Source organism: Heptranchias perlo, chromosome 7 (assembly GCF_035084215.1).
Source record: "Heptranchias perlo isolate sHepPer1 chromosome 7, sHepPer1.hap1, whole genome shotgun sequence".
Lineage (NCBI taxonomy): Eukaryota > Metazoa > Chordata > Chondrichthyes > Hexanchiformes > Hexanchidae > Heptranchias > Heptranchias perlo.
Window position 1 is genome coordinate 74320505 of NC_090331.1, and position 22824 is coordinate 74343328.

The 22824-nt window shown below is 45.7% G+C and overlaps 1 protein-coding gene across 1 annotated transcript in view; it reads right to left on the reverse strand.

Annotated features, from left to right (window-relative positions):
• Nucleotides 1-22824, reverse strand: part of mlphb (melanophilin b) — a 111912-nt gene that overhangs the window by 42115 nt on the left and 46973 nt on the right. The window contains exons 7-9 of the mRNA XM_067987917.1: nucleotides 21264-21477; nucleotides 12459-12703; nucleotides 11011-11094 (exon numbers count right to left, since the gene is read on the reverse strand). Coding sequence (XP_067844018.1) covers nucleotides 11011-11094; nucleotides 12459-12703; nucleotides 21264-21477 — 543 coding nt within the window. The remainder of the gene's footprint in view (nucleotides 1-11010; nucleotides 11095-12458; nucleotides 12704-21263; nucleotides 21478-22824) is intronic.

The window sequence follows — 22824 nt, forward strand, 5'->3', positions numbered from 1 at the left end:
ATCAGGGGGAAAACTCTCCAGTGGCTGGAGTCATACCTAGCACAAAGGAAGATGGTAGTGGTTGTTGGAGGCCAATCATCTCAGCCCCAGGACATTGCTGCAAGAGTTCCTCAGGGCAGTGTCCTAGGACCAACCATCTTCAGCTGCTTCATCAATGACCTTCCCTCCATCATAAGGTCAGACATGGGGATGTTCGCTGATGACTGCACAGTGTTCAGTTCCATTCGCAACCCCTCAAATAATGAAGCAGTCCGAGCCCGCATGCAGCAAGACCTGGACAACATCCAGGCTTGGGCTCATAAGTGGCAAGTAACATTCGCGCCAGATAAGTGCCAGGCCATGACCATCTCCAACAAGAGAGAGTCTAACCACCTCCCCTTGACATTCAACGGCATTACCATTACCGAATCCCCCACCATCAACATCCTGGGGGTCACCATTGACCAGAAACTTAACTGGACCAGCCACATAAATATTGTGGCTACGAGAGCAGGTCAGAGGCTGGGTATTCTGCGGCGAGTGACTCACCTCCTGACTCCCCAAAGCCTTTCCACCATCTACAAGGCACAAGTCAGGAGTGTGATGGAATACACTTGCCTGGATGAGTGCAGCTCCAACAACACTTAAGAAGCTCGACACCATCCAGGACAAAGTAGCCCGCTTGATTGGCACCCCATCCACCACCCTAAACATTCACTCCCTTCACCACTCGCGCACCGTGGCTGCAATGCGCACCATTTACACGATGCACTGCAGTAACTCACCAAGGCTTCTTCGACAGCACCTCCAAAACCTGCGACCTCTACCACCTAGAAGGACAAGAGCAGCAGGTACATGGGAACACCACCACCTGCACGTTCCCCTCCTACTCACACACCATCCTGACTTGGAAATATATCGCCTTTCCTTCATCGTCATTGGGTCAAAATCCTGGAACTCCCTCCCTAACAGGACTATGGGAGAACTTTCACCACACGGACTGCAGCGGTTCAAGAAGGCAGCTCACCACCACCTTCACTAGGGCAATTAGGGATGGGCAATAAATGCTGGTCTTGCCAGCGATGCCCACATCCCATGAATAAATGAAAAAAAAAATCCTCGCCCCTGTGCTCGCTGACCTACATTGGCTCCCAGGCAACCAATGCCTCAATTTTAAAATTCTCATCCTTGTTTTCAAATCCCTCCGTACCCTCGAACCTCCCCATCTCTGTAACTTCCTCCAGCCCTACAAACCTCCGAAATCTCTGAGCTCCTTCAATTCTAGCCTCTTGCGTGTCCCTGATTTTCTTCACTCCACCGTTGGTAGTCGTGCCTTCAGTTTCCTGAGCCCAAACTCCGGAATCCCCTCCCTAAACCTCTCTGCCTTGCTACCACTCTCTCCTCCTTTAAGGCACTCCTTAAAACCTACCTCTTTGACCAAGCCCATCTTAATATCTCCTTATGTGAATCGGTGTCAAATTTTGTTTGATAATCGCTCCTGTGAAGCGACTTGGGACATTTCACTATGTTAAAGGCACTATATAAACATAACTTGTTTTTGTTGTTATTAATTTATTTCTTTCAGTCCATTGGAACATCTTGCACTGGGCTATATAATATTCATACTCATTCTCAGGTTGTCACCAATTTTAAAACTTTGAACGTTGTCATTTGAACTTAGAAAGTTTCCTACTGGTAATTTAATTTGAGGAGTCTCATTTTTCTCCTCTTCTCCTGCACCGTGTTCCACAGGTGCCAGCAGCTCTCTGGTGCCTTGTTCAAGTGCCAGCCTAGTGGCTAACTCTTTGATTGTGGGAACATCACAACTGAGCTTGATCCTGTCCTCATCTGACATCTACAGGGCACTCTCTTCAGCAATGGTCACTGGATGGCAATCAGGAATGGGAACACTGGCTGATTCTTGTCCTCCCTACCCTGGGGAATTATGGTCATTGATAATGCTGAATGGAAAACACTAAGCCATTATGCTTTTTTTAAAAAAAAATAGCATTTTCTTTCTACTGAATGGTCTAATAAATTGCTTTTAGTTGCTTACTGACAGCTTCTTAAAAGACCCTCCTTGGGTCTACGAGCTTCCCTGCTGAAATTCTGGAGATGTATCAGCAGCTGGTTCTCTTGGTGACAGGTCACAATAACCTAGTCTCATTTAGAACTCAATTCTTTTCATCACTTTGTAACTATGGGACCAGTATCTAGTTCCAGGAAGAAAGCTAATTTGTGCACATGAAGAGTCCATTAGATTGCTGTGAGCTGGCAAAATATATAATTCCTCTCAGCAGGTAGGGATACTGTTTATTTTTATAACAAGGTACATGGAAGAGCATGGAGTATTTCACATTGAAGGTATTCTCCTCTCTCTCCCCTCCCCACACAAAGTATAGATTTTGTTAAGAGGTCTCTACTGCAACACAAGCCGCTATAAGTCATTGTTTTCGATTGGTGATATCCAAAAAAGGGCTGATGGATTTCAGTGATTCAGCATTTAGCTGCTTTTATATTGGCCTTTTTTAAGTTTCAAACTCTGAGGGACTCATGAACATGAGTTGGTGTTGGCTGTCGGTGTTTACACTATTAAATACGGCTCCTTCATTCTGGCAGCAGAATCGTACACCCATGCAAAACTAGGCCTACATATCTGCAGCTGGATTTATCAGCATAAAAGCCAGGAGTTGGCTCAAGGGACACCAGTCTCCAAGAGTCCAATTATAATGAGGCCAATACAAAATCAGCTTTCGTTGGACTATATTTTAAAAGCACGCTTATATTGGATATCCAGTGGTTTCTGGTGTTCTGAACTCAGGGAAGATTCGGAGCTCCAGCAGTAACTGCACACATGCAGTTTTTCATGTTAGTGACCTGAAGTTTCGGGCCAACAGTGTAGGTAAACACACACACCGCTGGCTATGTGAATGGACTCAGAGCTCAGATTGTCTCCAGCCAGGAACATGGTGGTAGGGAATATCCAGTGTTAGCGATGGCACCTGCTCACATCTGCATCCACCGTCACCTTGTCTACTGAGATTGTTGGAAATCTACCTTCTAACGGTGGTTCTCATGTCTTAGCACTCCTTTGTTTACATGTTTCCCCTGAAGGCATAGGGCCATCTAAACAGGGTGGAAGGCTCACGGAAAACAATCAAAGATTCTAAGTCGATTAGGCACTGATCACCGTCATAAAATCATACAGCACAAGAAGCCACTCGGCCCATCAGCCCATCATGTCTGTGCCGGCTCTATGAAAGAGCTATTCAATTAGTCCCACTCCCCCACTTTGTAGCTTCCTACTCCCCCACCATATAAATGAACCTTTTCAGTAAAAACCTTCTCAGACTAGTAAATGTCACAGTAATAAAAACAAGGCAACAAAATGTGTCTCCTCAGTAAATACTCCGTGCCCATTAGCCCAAAGGAGGGGAGCAGTTTTCCTATAAACACACACAAAAGCTTTCCAACTGCAATTACTCGTCATTTTCTTTATTCAAATGTCCTTATGAAAGTATTTCAATGCCTCTAAACATTCTGAGCGCTAAAATGTTGTGAAAGAAAATGATTCAGCCCAGTAAGGAGAAAGGAATCTGCAACAACTGACTCAACCTTTACCTTATCGGTTTTTAGTTTTATTGTGGAAATATATTTAGAGGATGCAGCTAATGAGTTTAATACTGAAGTGTACAGTATTACATTCATTGTAGCACAGCCCCTCAAGAAAACATGCACAGTGTTCTAGTAAAGATATTTATATATCATTTAGAAGTACTGCAAGATGGATGTCATATAATGGTTGCCTGGTCCATGAGGCCCTGATGCTTTGATCAAGTTGACCCTTGAGTCATCCTGTTTTTCTCACATAAAATCCCTGCTCGATAATGTGGTCCACTGAGGAGAAAGCAGATGGAACCTACCATCCGACCTAATCATTATGGGTTGAAGTGTCTCAGGAGATAGCTCCATCCGAAAACAAAATCATACATTCACAACATTGCCAGCACTCACAAACTAAAGTTATGTTTAAAATTCCCGTGAGCGTTAAAAAAGCCTCCGCAAATCCCTTGAATCGCAAGTGTTGGCAATGTTGCATTCACTCAGATTAAATCAAGAGAAATGAGAGACCTCAATCTCATTCCTAACCAACTGCCAACTATAGAGGCTACATATATCCCTCCTCTCTCACCAACTCCCCCCAACCCCCCCCACACACACAATTACAAAGCTGAAAATACAGATAGCATTCAAGGCAACCGAAAGAAACCAAACAACAAATTTTCAGTCGTTAAGCCAAACCAACTCTTATAATTAAAAAAGTCTTTTCACCTCTCCCCTTTCCACTCCTGAAAAACACACTGAACACCAGGACAAGCTGTGGGGGTCATTCACAGGCCATTTATTACTGTGCCCCTTGTGCCAGACTCTGAATTTGTAATACAATTGGAGAAAGTAGGGCAATGTGTGTAAACCCTATGTACTGTATTATTCTTAAAAGCTTGAATTTTTTTTTGCAGTTGGATTATGAGGAATCATTGTGTTAAGAAAGACTATAGCTACACCTCCCTGTGGTTCTGCTCCAGTAATTCTCTCTATCCCTTGTTACCTAGATGTTTAATAGGAATAAGCACACACTGCAACACCTACCCATTCACCTCCTCTAACACCATTGTCCAGGCCCACAACCACTCCTTCCATATGAGACAGCAACTTACATGTACTTCCTCCAGTCTAGTCTATTGTACCCACAACTCATGAGTGCAGTTTCCTCAACACTGGGGAGAATTACCGAATGCCTCCATTCCATCTACAACTGCGACTATGAGCTCTCTTTGGCTCACCACTTTAACTGCCCTTCCCAATCCCAGTCTGACCTCTCTGTCTTTGACCTTGGACACTGCTCCGGCCACCTCAATGGAAGCTTCAGGAATAGCAGCTGATCTATCTTCTGGGCACTACGCAACCCTCTGCCCTGAAGACTGACTTCAGTAACCTCAGATCTTGACGATACCAGCACTGTAGCTTTTTTTGAGTTCTGCATTTGCAGACTCTCTCCTTTTTCTCCTAATTTTTTCACCTTTTCCCAAGTGTGGGCCTCTCATTGTCCTAACTATCTACTAGTTCTATTGTTTCTTTAACATCTGTTTGTGAGGTTCCCTTGTATCGCCGAACAATCTCCTCCTCTTGTTTCAAACAGGTTGCAGGCCATTAATCCATTAACTCCCCTTTTGATTACAGTATCCATTGTTGTTTGCTTCTGTTTTCCTTTCTCCCTCTCCCCTTCTGATTCTATTAAAATGTTTGTTCATCTTTCAGTCTTTAGCTGTAAAGAAGGCTGAAACATTACCCATCTGATACTCTCTACATATATTGATTGGCATTTGTAGTTTCTTTTTCCTTTTCATAAAAAGATTACAGCGAGGAAGAAGGCCATTTGGCCCATCGAGTCCATGCCAGCTCTATGCAAGAGCAATCCAGCTAGTCCCACTCCCCCGCCCTTTCCCTGTAGCCTTGCAAATTCTTTCCTTTCAAGTGCTTATCCAGTTCTCTTTTGAAAGCCATGATTGAATCTGCCTCCACCACCCGCTCTGGCAGTGCATTCCAGATCCTAACCACTTGCTGTGTAAGAAAGTTTTTCCTCATGTCACCTTTGGTTCTTTTGCCAATCACCCTAAATCTATGTCCTCTGGTTCTTGACCCTTCCGCCAACGGGAACAGTTTCTCTCTATCTACTCTGTCTGGACCCTTCATGATTTTGAATACCTCTAACAAATCTCCTCTCAACCGTCACTGTTCCAAGGAGAACAACCCCAGCATCTCCACTCTATCCACGTAACTGAAGTCCTTCATCCCTGCAATTATTCTCGTAAATCTCTTCTGCACCCTCTCTAAGGCCTTGGTATCCTTCATAAGTAGGTGTTTCAAGCAATGACCCTTTTCATAAACCCATTTCGTGGCAATGCTTTTTAATAAGGAATCCGCAAAAATTGTGTGCTCCTGCAAAAAAAATCATCCTGTTCACTCCCCAACTGACCCGTCACTGCTGTTCCCAGCTCCTACTTATGTTTCTGTGGCTGCTGGGGGTGAATCAAATGCTGATGCGCACCGTGAGTGGGAATTTGTGGGAATTTACAAAACATCATGAACTAGGAGGAGGAAGGAAAGGGAGGATGAACACTAGTGCGAATGGGGGGTGGGTGGTGAGGGGGAGAGGAGATCTATCTCCCCCATAGGTGGCAGCTATGAATGTTTCATGATGAAAATCAGCGCTTCCCCGGCCCTGTCAGCGGGTCAGTGTTTTTTTTGTAGCCTGAAGTACTTTTTGTTAAAGTCGTCCCAGAATGTGAATGTAGAATCCTCGGGGCTTAGTGTATGCACAAGCATCGTAAATTTGTGTTCACAAGCGTAGAGGTTGTGGTAACATGTGGGCACACATCAGCTTGGTCCGGTATATGGCAGCAGACAGGCAAGGGGTTTAACCTGTCCTTTCTTTTGAGTTAGCAAGCTCTGCACTTCAAGACTACAGAGTTTATCATTTCCAACATTAGTCTGTGTTATTACCACAAGCTACTGTTACTGTGGGATAAATCATTCTTCTATTAATATTCTGCTGTGTTATATTCACTGCGTATTACCTTCTGATGGTACAAAATCAAGACTCAATTGGGGGTTATTTTGACTTTGTGCGATAGTGTAAAACGGGTGACGGCAAATCGGCAGCCCCTTTTACATCGCTCCCGCTTTTTATTTCCATTGACTTCAGATTGTTATGGTGCAATGATTGCCACCAGTGCCCTCCAGTGCTGACCCGGCTAGAGTTTGTGGGTTCAATAGGAAGGCACCTCATCTGCATGGGGCCAGCGGCCATCCACACCACTATAGGCATATCTTGGGTGCCCAACAGCTATTGTGACACCATTCTGTGTTCATTTTGTAAGGAGGCTGATAGTGGGGAAAAAAAAAAGTTTAAAAAATTTGCCTTTCTTCGGGGGTCCAGTCCACCTATGTCCTTCTGGAGGCCAGCACACTTCATCCGACTTGCCTGACAAGACTCCAGTCTTATGCCAGGTCTCTCACGGGCTGGGGAAGTGTGAACTCCTAGGGTAGTGAGTCCCCACCTCCTCAGACAAGCCAGCCTCATAAGGGCCGAGCAGGACTTTCCAAATAATGTCTGGGCTTGACGTATCCAGGTCCTGGCTTTCTTCCATGCTGGCCTAAAAGAGTTTTGCCAGAGTTACAGCAGGGGTCCGGCTGAACGGTTGAGGAAATGAGGCTCCCTAAGGGGAACCAGTGGACATAGTGTATTTAGACTTCCAGAAGGCATTCGACAAGGTGCCACATAAAAGATTATTACTTAAGATAAAAAATCACGGGATTGGGGGTAATATTCTGGCATGGGTGGAGGATTGGTTATCGAACAGGAAGCAGAGAGTTGGGATAAATGGTTCATTTTCGGACTGGCAACCAGTAACCAGTGGTGTTCCACAGGGGTCGGTGCTGGGTCCCCAACTCTTTACAATCTATATTAACGATTTGGAGGAGGGGACCGAGTGCAACATATCAAAATTTGCAGATGATACAAAGATGGGAGGGAAAGTAGAGAGTGAGGAGGACATAAAAAACCTGCAAGGGGATATAGACAGGCTGGGTGAGTGGGCGGAGATTTGGCAGATGCAATATAATATTGGAAAATGTGAGGTTATGCACTTTGGCAGGAAAAATCAGAGAGCAAGTTATTTTCTTAATGGCGAGAGACTGGAAAGTACTGCAGTACAAAGGGATCTGGGGGTCCTCGTGCAAGAAAATCAAAAAGTTGGTATGCAGGTGCAGCAGGTGATCAAGAAAGCCAACGGAATGTTGGCTTTTATTGCTAGGGGGATAGAATATAAAAACAAGGAGGTATTGCTGCAGTTATATAAGGTATTGGTGAGACCGCACCTGGAATACTGCATACAGTTTTGGTCTCCATACTTAAGAAAAGACATACTTGCTCTCGAGGCAGTACAAAGAAGGTTCACTCGGTTAATCCCGGGGATGAGGGGGCGGACATATGAGGAGAGGTTGAGTAGATTGGGACTCTACTCATTGGAGTTCAGAAGAATGAGAGGCGATCTTATTGAAACATATAAGATTGTGAAGGGTCTTGATCGGGTGGATGCAGTAAGGATGTTCCCAAAGATGGGTGAAACTAGAACTAGGGGGCATAATCTTAGAATAAGGGGCTGCTCTTTCAAAACTGAGATGAGGAGAAACTTCTTCACTCAGAGGGTGGTAGGTCTGTGGAATTTGCTGCCCCAGGAAGCTGTGGAAGCTACATCATTAGATAAATTTAAAACAGAAATAGACAGTTTCCTAGAAGTAAAGGGAATTAGGGGTTATGGGGAGCGGGCAGGAAATTGGACATGAAGCTGAGTTCGGATCGGTCAATGCCCTGTGGGTGGCGGAGAGGGCCCAGGGGCTATGTGGCCGGGTCCTGCTCCGACTTCTTGTGTTCTTTAGATTTGTGGTTGGGATCAGATCAGCCATGATCTTATTGAATGGCGGAGCAGGCTCGAGGGGCCGATTGGCCTACTCCTGCTCCAATTTCTTATGTTCTTATGTTCCCTTGTTATGCCTAAGAGCTATAGACTGGTCTCTCCTGACCTTACTCCCCCTCTACTTCTCAGTGTGTGACACTGGGAGAAGGGGCAACAGGGGAGTAAACCATCTTGACAGGGACTTCCCAACAGAACATAATTGGTTGCTTCAGAGTGATATAATATGTTCTGACTGGGACTTGAAATCTCTCTCCCTCTTTTACTTATAGTCCAGACACAAGCTCTCCTTTTTCTCCTTCCCTTTAGATATCTCGCTGTTAGCAGGTACTTTAATAACAGAACTTGTATCGTCATCAGGTGCAGTGATGTGTAGCTCTGTAGCATGCAGCAAGCCTGCTAATAACTTCAAGTGTGTTTGTGAATCAAACAGAAAAAATTGATTTAAGCTGCAGCAATGTAGAACCCTGTAGTAACAGGTCTAATCATAGGTATTGTTGAGTTTGATCCCAGTATGTGATGTATCCTGGCTATATTGATCGATAATCTTCCTTCAGCTTGCTTTTGTCCAGCATTGTATCTGAACTTGGTAACAAAACAAGGGAAATAAAGATCTGTTCTGAGAAATTGGGTCCTGAGGCTGAAGATTTCTGTTACAATTTCAGAAAATATTCCCTCATAATTATGAGACAGAAACTGTGCAGTTTCAGTTAGGTATGCAATGAGAAATCCCTTAGGTTGAATACTCAGCACACAGACTCTGTGTTTTGCTTTTTATTTCGATATTTCTGTTGGAATTCAGATATTCCATTGTTAGTGATCAAGCTGTCATCACAAAAATGATTTGTATCTGGCTAGGTTTTTCAGTCATTTTCTTGGTATCTTTGTTGGCGAGAATAGTCTTATGTCAGGAGACAGACAATATTGGTGGGGGGGGGGTTTCCATTGTTTCACTTTGTCGCCCCTACAGCTTAAATTATTCTTGTCCATTGAAGATCTGCTTCCATTCCCTGTCACCATTGCGCTATTAATTGCTACATTTGTAGGTGTGCAAGAGTAACCTGGGCCTCTCTTCTGGTATCTCCAAGGATGCAGGGGGAGGAAGAGGTTGTTCTTTGCTTGGCACCAATTTCCAAGACACCAACAAGGCTAGGAGTTCCACCACATGCAGAACTGCAGCCAATGGCTCTCAATCTCACAGCATCCCACTGCTCTCATTTCTCAGGAATGTCTTTTTATCGGGGGCTCTCCTTTACTCTTCTTTCCTTTAGGTCCCTTTTACTACAAATCCACAAAAGCCCCCCATCACGCATCATAACAAACCATAACCTAGTTATTAAAGAAATACATTTATTTCACTCTGTGTGTGCACTCACAGCATTAGTATAGAATTATGTTCATGCTGAATAATATGCTTGAAAACACATGCATTGTATCATTGCAGCATCATTTGAAATCCACTCCATAGATGAATGCCAACATGAACATATATATCCAATTAGTATATATCCAATTAGTAAACAGCTTGGGAATAAAAAAAAGGTATTTTTGTATACACTGAGTATGATTTTCATGTTGCTGGGCAAGAGATTTTGTCACTCTGCCTACCTCATTTTCCATTCAGCCCATTCTTACTCACCCTCCCCACCCCCCCCCCCACCCCGCCCCAATCTCAAAGTGCAGATTATAAGGAGACACAAATCCTTCACAACTTTGCCCCATTTCAAATTATACAACTTCAAAAGTGAACTAAGTCCAACCCTTTATTCCACTGCACAGGGGCTTTGCAAAGAAGGGAAACTTTCCAAGCTCTTTTCTTCCTGGCTGGTCACGTAAAAGCAACACAAGACAGATATTAAGAAATAAGCAACAACCAAAAGGCAGTTGAGGCTAGGTCAATTGAAAATTTCAAATATGAGATTGATAGATTTTTGTTAGGCAAGGCTATTAAGGGACACAAGGTGGGTAGATGATGTTAAGACACAGAACAGCCATGATCTAATTAAATGGTGGCACAGGTTCGAGGGGCTGAATGGCCTACTCCTGTTCCTACGTAACACAAGAGAGATATTAAGAAATAAGCAACAATGCAGGATTGGTTTAGGAGATCTAACTTGTTAGGGTACAAACAGGCAAGTTACAGATTTCACCCGACTTAATGGCTTCTGCAGCAATCCTGGTTCAGGTACCTTCAGGCAGGATTACCTCCCCAACTAGTAATTGGTCGTCAGGGCAAGTTATTTGCTATCATTCAGATGAGCTTAGAAAGCAGCGTTATCATTGCCTCTGGGATTTTTTATGCAAAGCCGCAGCAGTCAGGCAGTAAATCTTGCTGCACTTGGTAACCATATATATCACTTGTCCTGACTGTCACAGATCAAAATATGCTGTATATTTATTAATAATTTAAAGACACAAAGCTTAATTTTTACTTTAACTTTTTCCTTTGAAAGCAACTATTAATTGGCATAATTTTACAATCCCAAATGATTACCTCTACAGAGCTGGGAGTCATCTTCTCCTCCAGTCTGCTTAGCATTCGCTCAATGGAAGACATGCGCTTGGACAGGTCTGAAATCTGTAGGTAAGGAAAGTGTCAAACCATCACCAGCACACCACCACCACCGCCAGGATGAATAGGTTATGCAATTCAACCAGTTTAAAGAGGATCTTCAGTGTCAGATAAAATGTGCATACTGAACCTAAAGGTTTGGTGTTGGGAGTAAATGTAAACCATTCATCGTTCGTCCCCCAAACCAAAGGTATGTTGTTGGGCTGAGTGCACACAATGTCCTTGTACTTGCCGCTAACCCAAAGGATTAGTGTTAAGGTAAGTATGCAGCATTCCTTGTACTTAATCTTACACTAAAGATCTCCTTTCAGAGCCACCACCAAAGCACACTGCATTTAGAATCGGATCAAAATATGGAAAGTGTGAAAATGAGTGGCAGAAATGAACTAGACTGAGAGAATTCATTTTAAGCAGCAAATAATTGAATAAGGGAATGGGATAATTTCTGTACCATTTTGGGAAAGTTATTCTTTGGTAAATCTTCAATTAAAAAGTTGGGAAGCCTGTATCTTGATTGTTATATCCTTAAAATCAGGGCAGCATTTACTTCTACACTGGCTTTTCAGGGATTAGATGATGGGAGCTTGGCTGAAGCCTGCTACCCACCCTATTGAATGCCGTGCTTTTCTTATAGCATGTTTATACTGCAGGACACAATGTGTTGAGGCTGCTGGTGCCATGAATTAACCCCATTTACATTGCAGGGTACAGCCGGAGCACCAGTAACAATACTGAAACAACAGCGCAATCTGCAATTCCAAGGTCACAATGTAATTTTAAACTTCCTTATTGCTGGGGGAAGTCCATTCAGGCCAGCAATAGGAAAAAAATGCTCTATTGTCCTAAATGGCTGGGACAATTGGACCTTTCAAGACTGAGATAGATAGATATTTGTTAGGTAAGTGTATCAAGGGATCTGGTGCAAAGGCAGGTAAATGGAGCGGAGATGCAGATCACCCATGATCTAACTGAACGGTGGAGCAGGCTCAATGAACTGAATGGCATACCCCTGATGCTAATGTTCCTACATGGGCAGGTTGAAAACTCAGAATGCCCACAGTGAGAAAAAATGATGCCTAGCACCATTCGGTGCTGTCACAGATATGGGTTTATGTTTTCCTCTGGTTATGCTTTACATTTGGATGTGGGTCTCATACATAGATAGCAATGTGCAGGATCAGAAAAGACTGTTGCAGTCACCTGGCCAATCCCACTGGCTACTGAAGCACAGTTGTCACGTTGTTTACAGTGCTGGCTCTAAAGGCAGAACTACAATATAAATGCCATATTAAATAGAAGTAAAGTTGTGTCTGATACATAATTGTATACAATGGTAGAATCCAGATTGCTTGCCTTCTTTGAAGATTTACCTGACTTCCTCCAGAGCCTGAATTTTCCTGTGAGGAACTCTTATTCCTGTGTCGTACAAAATGGCGCTGATACACTGGATGTTCAGGAGTCTCATTATCGTCAGAGCTCTCCATATCAGCATAGTACTGGGCCCCATGCTTCTCATGAGGCAGTGAATGGTGCTGCTCTGCTTCTCCAGTGTAGGTCCACATTCCGGGAACAGATCGAGTGCGGGGAAGTCTGTGTTCACGATGCACCACCTCATCTGATGTCAATCAATGTGAATGTGAGGGTCAAGGAAAAATAGGAGATGTTAACGTGAATTTAGAGGACCCATCTTCAACAGCGAAGCACATGCTGGTACCTGCAATATCGGTCCAGTGCCTCTTATAAGAGTTTGATTTAGTTCCAGTGATGGATGCTCTAGGATTAGAATATTGTGCTGTAAAACCCTGGAATTGAATTTCCTTCCAATCAATAGTTGGACAACAAGAACAGCAATGGAAAAAAAGGAAGAGTTTTGTTTAGCACATCCCTGGGGGCCAAATACACTACATGCTGTGGTACTGAGCCACACAGAGTGGAACGCCCCAAGTTCAATCCCTGGTCTGGGGTGAGTTAACTGATCTAAGCCAGGGCTGTGGGGGTGTAGCATTCCCACAGCTTTGCTGTGATAGCCCTATTGTCAAACAAATACCAATACTCATCTATGAACAATGGTGTGGAGATGCCGGTGATGGACTGGGGTGGACAAATGTAAGGAGTCGCACAACACCAGGTTATAGTCCAACAGCTTTATTTGAAATCACAAGCTTTCGGAGCTTTGCCCCTTCGTCAATGGACATTTGGATGAGGCACCAAAGAGCTGCAACATCAGTGCTGCTGGCAGAAAAAGGGAGAAAAATGAAGGAAAAGGTCGTGATTCACTCTCTCATACCTCAGCCAAAGTCACAACTTCTTCAATTTTCTAGTTCAATGAAGCAGGAATGGATTCCAAGTTGCCTTTCTATATTAATTTTCAATGAGTAAGTTTCTAAAGTATCTAAAGTCCATAGCTCCTACCCTTTCAACAGATACTGATGTACAGCGCTTATTTCTCCTCCCCGCTTGCCAAAGAGAGTGGAATTGAAAATCCTTTTTTGATCACTTTAATGGAAAAGTCGAGGTGTTTACAAAATAGGAAACGCCATCATGTGCTCACACCAAACTTTTCGGTAAAGGAGAAATTTCACCCCTGTTCCCACTTTGGCTATTTACTGTAGATAGTTATTTTTATTCCCCGACCAGCCATTTCTGCTTCTATTTTTTTTCGCTTCTGATTTCCTTCCTGATCAACGACATCAATGGACTGGTAACAATTCCCATATAATTTCAAAAATATGCTCACAACTTAACTACTGAGAACGTGGGCTACACTGGCAAGGCTGCATTTATTGTCCATCTCTAGTTGGCCTGAGAAGGTAGTGCTGGGTCTTCTCCTTGAACATTGCAGTCCTTATGCGGATGGGGTTCCCGTGATGAATTAGGCAGGGAATTCCAGCATTTTGACCCAGAAACTTATCTGGTGGACCGATCAATAACTTTGCCGGGGCTTTTAAAACATAAGGATGTTTATTGCACAATTTTCAAAACAACCAGTGTCTGAGCTCCCGATATGTGGAATTTGTTGCTGTTCTACACCAAGAGTGCGAAATCGTAAAACTTGTCCCTTACTTCTGACATGCTGGAATCGTGGGTACTTCTGTGCTGGAGACAGACAGCTGCAAGTAATGGTTGCCAAACCCATTTCTTTCATGCATGGCTCTTACAGCCAGCAGAAACAGGAGAAGGACAAGGGCGCCAAGTGCATTGTAACAGCATCACCTCCAAGGCCCCCTCCTAGTCACACACCATCTCAACTTGGGAGATATATTGCCATTCCTTCATTGTCGCTGGTTAAAATCCTGGAACTCCCGACCTAACAACATTGATTTTTTTAATTCGTTCATGGGATGTGGGCTTCGCTGGTGAGGCCGGCATTTATTGCCCATCCCTAATTGCCCTTGAGAAGGTGGTGGTGAGCCGCCTTCTTGAACCGCTGCAGTCCGTGTGGTGACGGTTCTCCCACAGTGCTGTTAGGAAGGGAGTTCCAGGATTTTGACCCAGCGACGACGAAGGAACGGCGATATATTTCCAAGTCGGGATGGTGTGTGACTTGGAGGGGAACGTGCAGGTGGTGTTGTTCCCATGTGCCTGCTGCTCTTGTCCTTCTAGGTGGTAGAGGTCGCGGGTTTGGGAGGTGCTGTCAAAGAAGCCTTGGTGAGTTGCTGCAGTGCATCCTGTGGATGGTACACACTGCAGCCACAGTACGCCGGTGGTGAAGAGAGTGAATGTTTAGGGTGGTGGATGGGGTGCCAATCAAGCGGGCTGCTTTATCTTGGATGGTGTCGAGCTTCTTGAGTGTTGTTGGAGCTGCACTCATCCAAGCAAGTGGACAGTGTTCCATCACACTCCTGACTTGTACCTTGTAGATGGTGGAAAGGCTTTGGGGAGTCAGGAGGTGAGTCACTCGCCACAGAATACCCAGCCTCTGACCTGCTCTCGTAGCCACAGTATTTATATGGCTGGTCCAGTTAAGTTTCTGGTCAATGGTGACCCCCAGGATGTTGATGGTGGGGGATTCGGCGATGGTAATGCCGTTGAATGTCAAGGGGAGATTGTTAGACTCTCTCTTGTTGGAGATGGTCATTGCCTGGCACTTGTCTGGCGCGAATGTTACTTGCCACTTATCAGCCCAAGCCTGGATGTTGTCCAGGTCTTGCTGCATGCGGGCTGGGACTGCTTCATTATTTGAGGGGTTGCGAATGGAACCGAACACTGTGCAATCATCAGCGAACATCCCCATTTCTGACCTTATGATGGAGGGAAGGTCATTGATGAAGCAGCTGAAGATGGTTGTGCCAAGGACACTGCCTTGAGGAACTCCTGCAGCAATGTCCTGGGGCTGAGATGATTGGCCTCCAACAACCACTACCATCTTCCTTTGAGCTTGGTATGACTCCAGCCACTGGAGAGTTTTCCCCCTGAATCCCATTGACTTCAATTTTACTAGGGCTCCTTGGTGCCACACTCGATCAAATGCTGCCTTGATGTCAAGGGCAGTCACTCTCACCTCACCTCTGGAATTCAGCTCTTTTGTCCATGTTTGGACCAAGGCTGTAATGAGGTCTGGAGCCGAGTGGTCCTGGCGGAACCCAAACTGAGCATCGGTGAGTAGGTTATTGGTGAGTAAGTGCCGCTTGATAGCACTGTCGACGACACCTTCCATCACTTTCCTGATGATTGAGAGTAGACTGATGGGGTGGTAATTGGCCGGATTGGATTTGTCCTGCTTTTTGTGGACAGGACATACCTGGGCAATTTTCCACATTGTCAGGTAGATGCCAGTGTTGTAGCTGTACTGGAACAGCTTGGCTAGAGACGCAGCTTGTTCTGGAGCACAAGTCTTCAGCACTACAGCCGGGATGTTGTCGGGGCCCATAGCCTTTGCTGCATCCAGTGCACTCAGCCGTTTCTTGATATCACGTGGAGTGAATCGAATTGGCTGAAGACTGGCTTCTGTGATGGTGGGGATATTGGGAGGAGGCCGAGATGGATCATCCACTCGGCACTTCTGGCTGAAGATAGTTGCAAATGCTTTAGCCTTGTCTTTTGCACTCACGTGCTGGACTCCGCCATCTTTGAGGATGGGGATGTTTGCAGAGCCTTCTCCTCCCGTTAGTTGTTTAATTGTCCACCACCATTCACGACTGGATGTGGCAGGACTGCAGAGCTTTGATCTGATCCGTTGGTTGTGGAATCGCTTAGCTCTGTCGATAGCATGTTGCTTCCGCTGTTTAACACGCATGTAGTCCTGAGATGTAGCTTCACCAGGTTGGCACCTCATTTTTAGGTACGCCTGGTGCTGCTCCTGGCATGCTCTTCTACACTCCTCATTGAACCAGGGTTGATCCCCTGGCTTGTTGGTAATGGTAGAGTGAGGGATATGGTACGGTAGCATAGTGGTTATGTTACTGAACTAGTAAGCCAGAGGTCTGGACTAAAATCCCGAATTATGCGTTCAAATCCCGCCACGGCAGCTGGCGAATTTAAATTCAATTAATTAAATAAAAATCTGGAATTAAAATACTAGTATCAGTAATGATAGCCATGAAACTACCGGATTGTCGTAAAAACCCATCTGGTTCACGAATGTCCTTACCCGGTCTGGCCGATATGTGACTCCAGACCCACAGCAATGTGGTTGATTTTAAAATGGCCGAGCAAGCCACTCAGTTGTAAAATCTCGTTACGAAAAGTCATAAGAATAAAACCGGACGGACCACTAGGCACCGGACACGACAAAGGCAAACCAAGCTCAGTCGACCCTGCAAGGTCCTCCTTACTAACATCTGGGGACTTGTGCCAAAATTGGGAGAGCTGTCCCACAGACTAGTCAAGCAACAACCTGACATAGCCATACTCACAGAATCATACCTTTCAGCCAACGTCCCAGACTCTTCCATCACCATCCCTGGGTATGTCCTGTCCCACCGGCAGGACAGACCCACCAGAGGTGGCGGTCCAGTGATATACAGTCAGGAGGGAGTGGCCCTGGGGTCCTCAACATTGACTCTGGACCCCATGAAATCTCATGGCATCAGGTCAAACATGGGCAAGGAAACCTCCTGCTGATTACCACCTACTGTCCTCCCTCAGCTGATGAATCAGTCCTCCTCCATGTTGAGCACCACTTGGAGGAAGCACTGAGGGTAGCAAGGGCACAAAATGTACTCTGGGTGGGGGACTTCAATGTCCATCACCAAGAGTGGCTCGGTAGCACCACTCCTGACCGAGCTGGCCGAGTCCTGAAGGACATAGCTGCTGGACTGGGCCTGCGGCAGGTGGTGAGCGAACCAACACGAGGGAAAAACTTACGTGACCTCGTCCTCACCAATCTACCTGTCGCAAATGCATCTGTCCATGACAGTATTGGTAGGAGTGACCACCGCACAGTCCTCGTGGAGGTGAAGTCCTATCTTCGCACTGAGGACACCATCCAACGTGTTGTGTGGCACTACCAACGTGCTAAATGGGATAGATTCAGAACAGATCTAGCAGCTCAAAACTGGGCATCCATGAGGCGCTGTGGGCCATCAGCAGCAGCAGAATTGTATTCCAGCACAATCTGTAACCTCATGGCCCGACAGATTCCTCACTCTACCATTACCAACAAGCCAGGGGATCAACCCTGGTTCAATGAGGAGTGCAGAATAGCATGCCAGGAGCAGCAACAGGCGTACCTAAAAATGAGGTGCCAACCTGGTGAAGCTGCAACTCAGGACTACATGCATGCTAAACAGCGGAAGCAACAAGCTATAGGCAGAGCTAAGCGATTCCACAACCAACGGATCAGATCAAAGCTCTGCAGTCCTGCCACATCCAGACGTGAATGGTGGTGGACAATTAAACAACTAACGGGAGGAGGAGGCTCTGCAAACATCCCCATCCTCAATGATGGCGGAGTCCAGCACTGAGTGCAAAAGACAAGGCTGAAGTGTTTGCAACCATCTTCAGCCAGAAGTGCCGAGTGGATAATCCATCTCAGCCTCCTCCCGATATCCCCACCATCACGGAAGCCAGTCTTCGGCCAATTCGATTCACTCCACGTGATATCAAGAAACGGCTGAGTGCACTGGATACAGCAAAGGCTATGGGCCTCGACAACATCCCAGCTGTAGTGCTGAAGACTTGTGCTCCAGAACTAGCTATGCCTCTCGCCAAGCTGTTCCAGTTCAGCGACAACACTGGCATCTACCTGACAATGTGGAAAATTGCCCAGGTATGTCCTGTCCACAAAAAGCAGGACAAATCCAATCCGGCCAATTACCGCCCCATCAGTCTACTCTCAATCATCAGCAAAGTGATGGAAGGTGTCGTCGACAATGCTATCAAGCGACACTTACTCACCAATAACCTGCTCACCGATGCTCAGTTTGGGTTCCGCCAGGACCACTCGGCTCCAGACCTCATTACAGCCTTGGTCCAAACATGGACAAAAGAGCTGAATTCCAGAGGTGAGGTGAGAGTGACTGCCCTTGACATCAAGGCAGCATTTGACCGAGTGTGGCACCAAGGAGCCCTGATAAAATTGAAGTCAATGGGAATCAGGGGGAAAACTCTCCAGTGGCTGGAGTCATACCTAGCACAAAGGAAGATGGTAGTGGTTGTTGGAGGCCAATCATCTCAGCTCCAGGACATTGCTGCAGGAGTTCCTCAGGGCAGTGTCCTAGGCCCAACCATCTTCAGCTGCTTCATCAATGACCTTCCCTCCATTAAAAGGTCAGAAATGGGGATGTTCGTTGATGACTGCACAGTGTTCAGTTCCATTTGCAACCTCTCAAATAATGAAGCAGTCCGAGCCTGCATGCAGCAAGACCTGAACAACATCCAGGCTTGGGCTCAGAAGTGGCAAGTAACATTCGCGCCAGATAAGTGCCAGGCAGTGACCATCTCCAACAAGAAAGAGTCTAATCACCTCCCCTTGACATTCAACGGCATTACCATCGCCGAATCCCCCACCATCAACATCCTGGGGGTCACCATTGACCAGAAACTTAACTGGACCAGCCATATAAATACTGTGGCTACAAGAGCAGGTCAGAGACTGGGTATTCTGTGGCGAGTGACTCACCTCCTGACTCCCCAAAGCCTTTCCACCATCTACAAGGCACAAGTCAGGAGTGTGATGGAATACTCTCCACTTGCTTGGATGAGTGCAGCTCCAACAACACTCAAGAAGCTCGACACCATCCAAGATAAAGCAGCCCGCTTGATTGGCACCCCATCCACCACCCTAAACATTCACTCTCTTCACCACCGGCGTACTGTGGCTGCAGTGTGTACCATCCACAGGATGCACTGCAGCAACTCACCAAGGCTTCTTCGACAGCACCTCCCAAACCCGCGACCTCTACCACCTAGAAGGACAAGATCAGCAGGCACATGGGAACAACACTACCTGCACGTTCCCCTCCAAGTCACACACCATCCCGACTTGGAAATATATCGCCGTTCCTTCATTGTCGCTGGGTCAAAATCCTGGAACTCCCTTCCTAACAGCACTGTGGGAGAACCGTCACCACACGGACTGCAGCGGTTCAAGAAGGCGGCTCACCACCACCTTCTCAAGGGTAATTAGGGATGGGCAATAAATGCTGGCCTTGCCAGCGACATTCACATCCCGTGAACGAATAAAAAACAATGCCGCGCCATGAGGTTACAGATTGTGCTGGACTACAATTCTGCTGCTGCTGCTGGCCCACAATGCCTCATGGATGCCCAGTTTTGAGCTGCTAGATCTGTTCTGAATCTATCCCATTTAGCACGGTGGTAGTGCCACACAACACGTTGGATGGTGTCCTCAGTGCGAAGACAGGACTTCATCTCCACGAGTACTGTGTGGTGGTCACTCCTACCAATACTGTCATGGACAGATGCATTTGCGACAGGTAGATTTGGTGAGGACGAGGTCAAGTCAGTTTTTCCCTCGTGTTGGTTCGCTCACCACCTGCCGCCAGGCCCAGTCTGGCAGCTATGTCCTTCAAGACTCGGCCAGCTCGGCCAGTAGTGGTGCTACCGAGCCACTTCTTGGTGATGGACATTGAAGTCCCCCACCCAGAGTACATTCCGTGCCCTTGCTACGCTCAGTGCTTCCTCCAAGTGGTGCTCAACATGGAGGAGGGCTGATTTATCAGCTGAGGGAGGACGGTAGGTGGTAATCAGCAAGAGGTTTCCTTGCCCATGTTTGACCTGATGCCATGAGATTTCATGGGGTCCAGAGTCAATGTTGAGGACTCCCAAGGCCACTCCCTCCTGACTGTATATCACTGTACCGCCACCTCTGGTGGGTCAGGACATACCCAGGGATGGTGATGGAAGAGTCTGGGACGTTGGCTGAAAGGTATGATTCTGTGAGTGTGGCTATGTCAGGCTGTTGCTTGACTAGTCTGTGGGACAGCTCTCTCAATTTTGGCACAAGTCCCCAGATGTTAGTAAGGAGGACCTTGCAGGGTCGACTGGGCTTGGTTTGCCTTTGTCGTGTCCGGTGCCTCGTGGTCCGGCCGGTTTTATTCTTGTGATGACTTTTTTTAGCGAGATTTTACAACAAGTGGCTTGTTCGGCCATTTCAGAATCAACCACATTGCTGTGGGTCTGGAGTCACATATAGGTAAGGATGGCAGGTATCCTTCCCTAAAGGAAATTAGTGAACCAGATGGGTTTTTACAACAATCCGGTAGTTTGATGGCCATCATTACTGATACTAGTATTTTAATTCCAGATTTTTAATTAATTGAATTTAAATTCGTCAGCTGCCGTAGCAGGATTTGAACTTATGACTCTGGATTTTAGTCCAGGCCTCTGGATTACTAGTCCAGTAACATAACCACTATGCTACCGTAACCATTTTGTGAGGGCACCGTCACCATATGGACCGCTGTGGTTCAAGAAGGTGGCTAATCACCATCTTCTCAAGGGCAACTAGGGATGGGCAATAAATACAGGCTTTACCAATGACACCTACATCTCAAAAATGATTATATAAAAGACTTTCATTCTGTTACTCCAAGCTGGAGTTAGATGTGGATCCCAAAGTCAAAATGACTAGCTGCTAACCCAATGCTTCACCTCAGAATATTTTTGATATTCAAACGAAACTGGTTTTCCAAGATACCATATACTTTTGTATAAATGGAGCCCATTACATATTAAGCAACATATCTAAAGCGAAGAAAAAAGAAGCATACCAGTTTTGTAAGATTTGTTCAAGCTTTTCCTTCTTGCGTTGATTTCCAATCGGACTTCGGTACTAAACTCTTGCTCTGGCATCAAGTTCTGTCCTTTCTCCTGCAGGATGCTGTGAAATACTGAGGCGAGGTCTGCTTCCCCAATCAAAGATCCCTTTCTGGAACCTTCCTCTGCTGCACCATTGCCAGTGAAAGAGAACTCGGAAAATGACTGCTAGACAAAGAAAATGAAGGAATATAACGGTCTCTACCAAAGCCTACAGTAAGAGAGGACTGTCACGCAAGTTATTCCAACAAACATGGCTTCGCAGACTTCAATAGGTCAAGAATCAGAAACACAGCAACCTCCCAGTTAGCTCAGTTAGCAAATGTACTGCCCAGTGTGGAACCGAGGCATACAGGCCAAGAAGGTCTTTATCCCGAGACTCTGGTGATTTAGCTGATCACATCCAAGGTGGCAGTAAGTATGCTATAATAGACCTCAGGGGCAGTGAACTGGAGAATGAAAAAAATCAGCCATGGTTCCTGTTATTGATCCACATTGGAAAGTGTGTATGTGTCGATGTCGGGCAAGGTTCAGCTGTGCTGTCCTTCATGGAAAAAAAAAATAGACAGCCAACATTCACTGTCCAGGCCACCAGATGAAAAATAGCCTGATAGGCAAGGTATTCGAGGGCAGTCAGTGCGAGTGGATCTGTACCCCAGCACCAGTAAATGCTTTCAGAGGGAAAGGGTGGGAGCAAATTGAAGGGGCAGACATTTTTTTTTGAAAAGACCGAATGGGACCCTAAGATGGATCTCAGGAACTGGTACCAAAATTTGCAATATTTTCCAGGATTGCTGTTGTGAGGAATGCAACAATTTCACATTTGGTTTAATGGTCTTCTGATGATGGGTCCAAGGCATCTCGTTGAATTAGAATAGATGTAGCTTGGCTCTGCTTCTAAACTGAGCTGGGAGTGCTGGGTGCTGACACCAGGTGCCTGAAATGTGCCAATCCCCAGTATCAACATGCATCACACTGATAAACACACAATTCCCCAGGAAATAAAGCATTGAAAGTGTTGGTTTGAAACATGCAGGTGCAGTCATGTGCAGAGTGTTTTAGAATGTTTTGGAAACCAATTTGTGCTTTGGAACGACTTTATTAATGTCATGTTTTGGTCCACTGCTTTCATGCATTTTATAAAGGAAATAAAATTTCCTCAGTTATTCCACCAACACATTGTCCTACTGCTGTCCTCAATTAACTGTTTGTTGATATTTTTCTGCACCAATACAAAAATATAAGACATTTGAAAAATTCAAGATTAAAGCTGTGTATCCAGGGTTTAATGTGTAAACACATTACATGGTATGATATTGAAGCTATAGACCAATTTGGAGAGTTTTCCCACTCTCTGCTCCTCCTCTGAAGGTAATGACTTATGCTGGGGTACAGATGCACAGATGTCAGCCACCCTCGAGTGCTTTGCTTAAAGGGTCACTCTTCATGTTAGTACCCAGATGTCAGGAGGCTGACTGAATGTGGAGAGGCACCACAGCCGAGCCTAATCTAGTC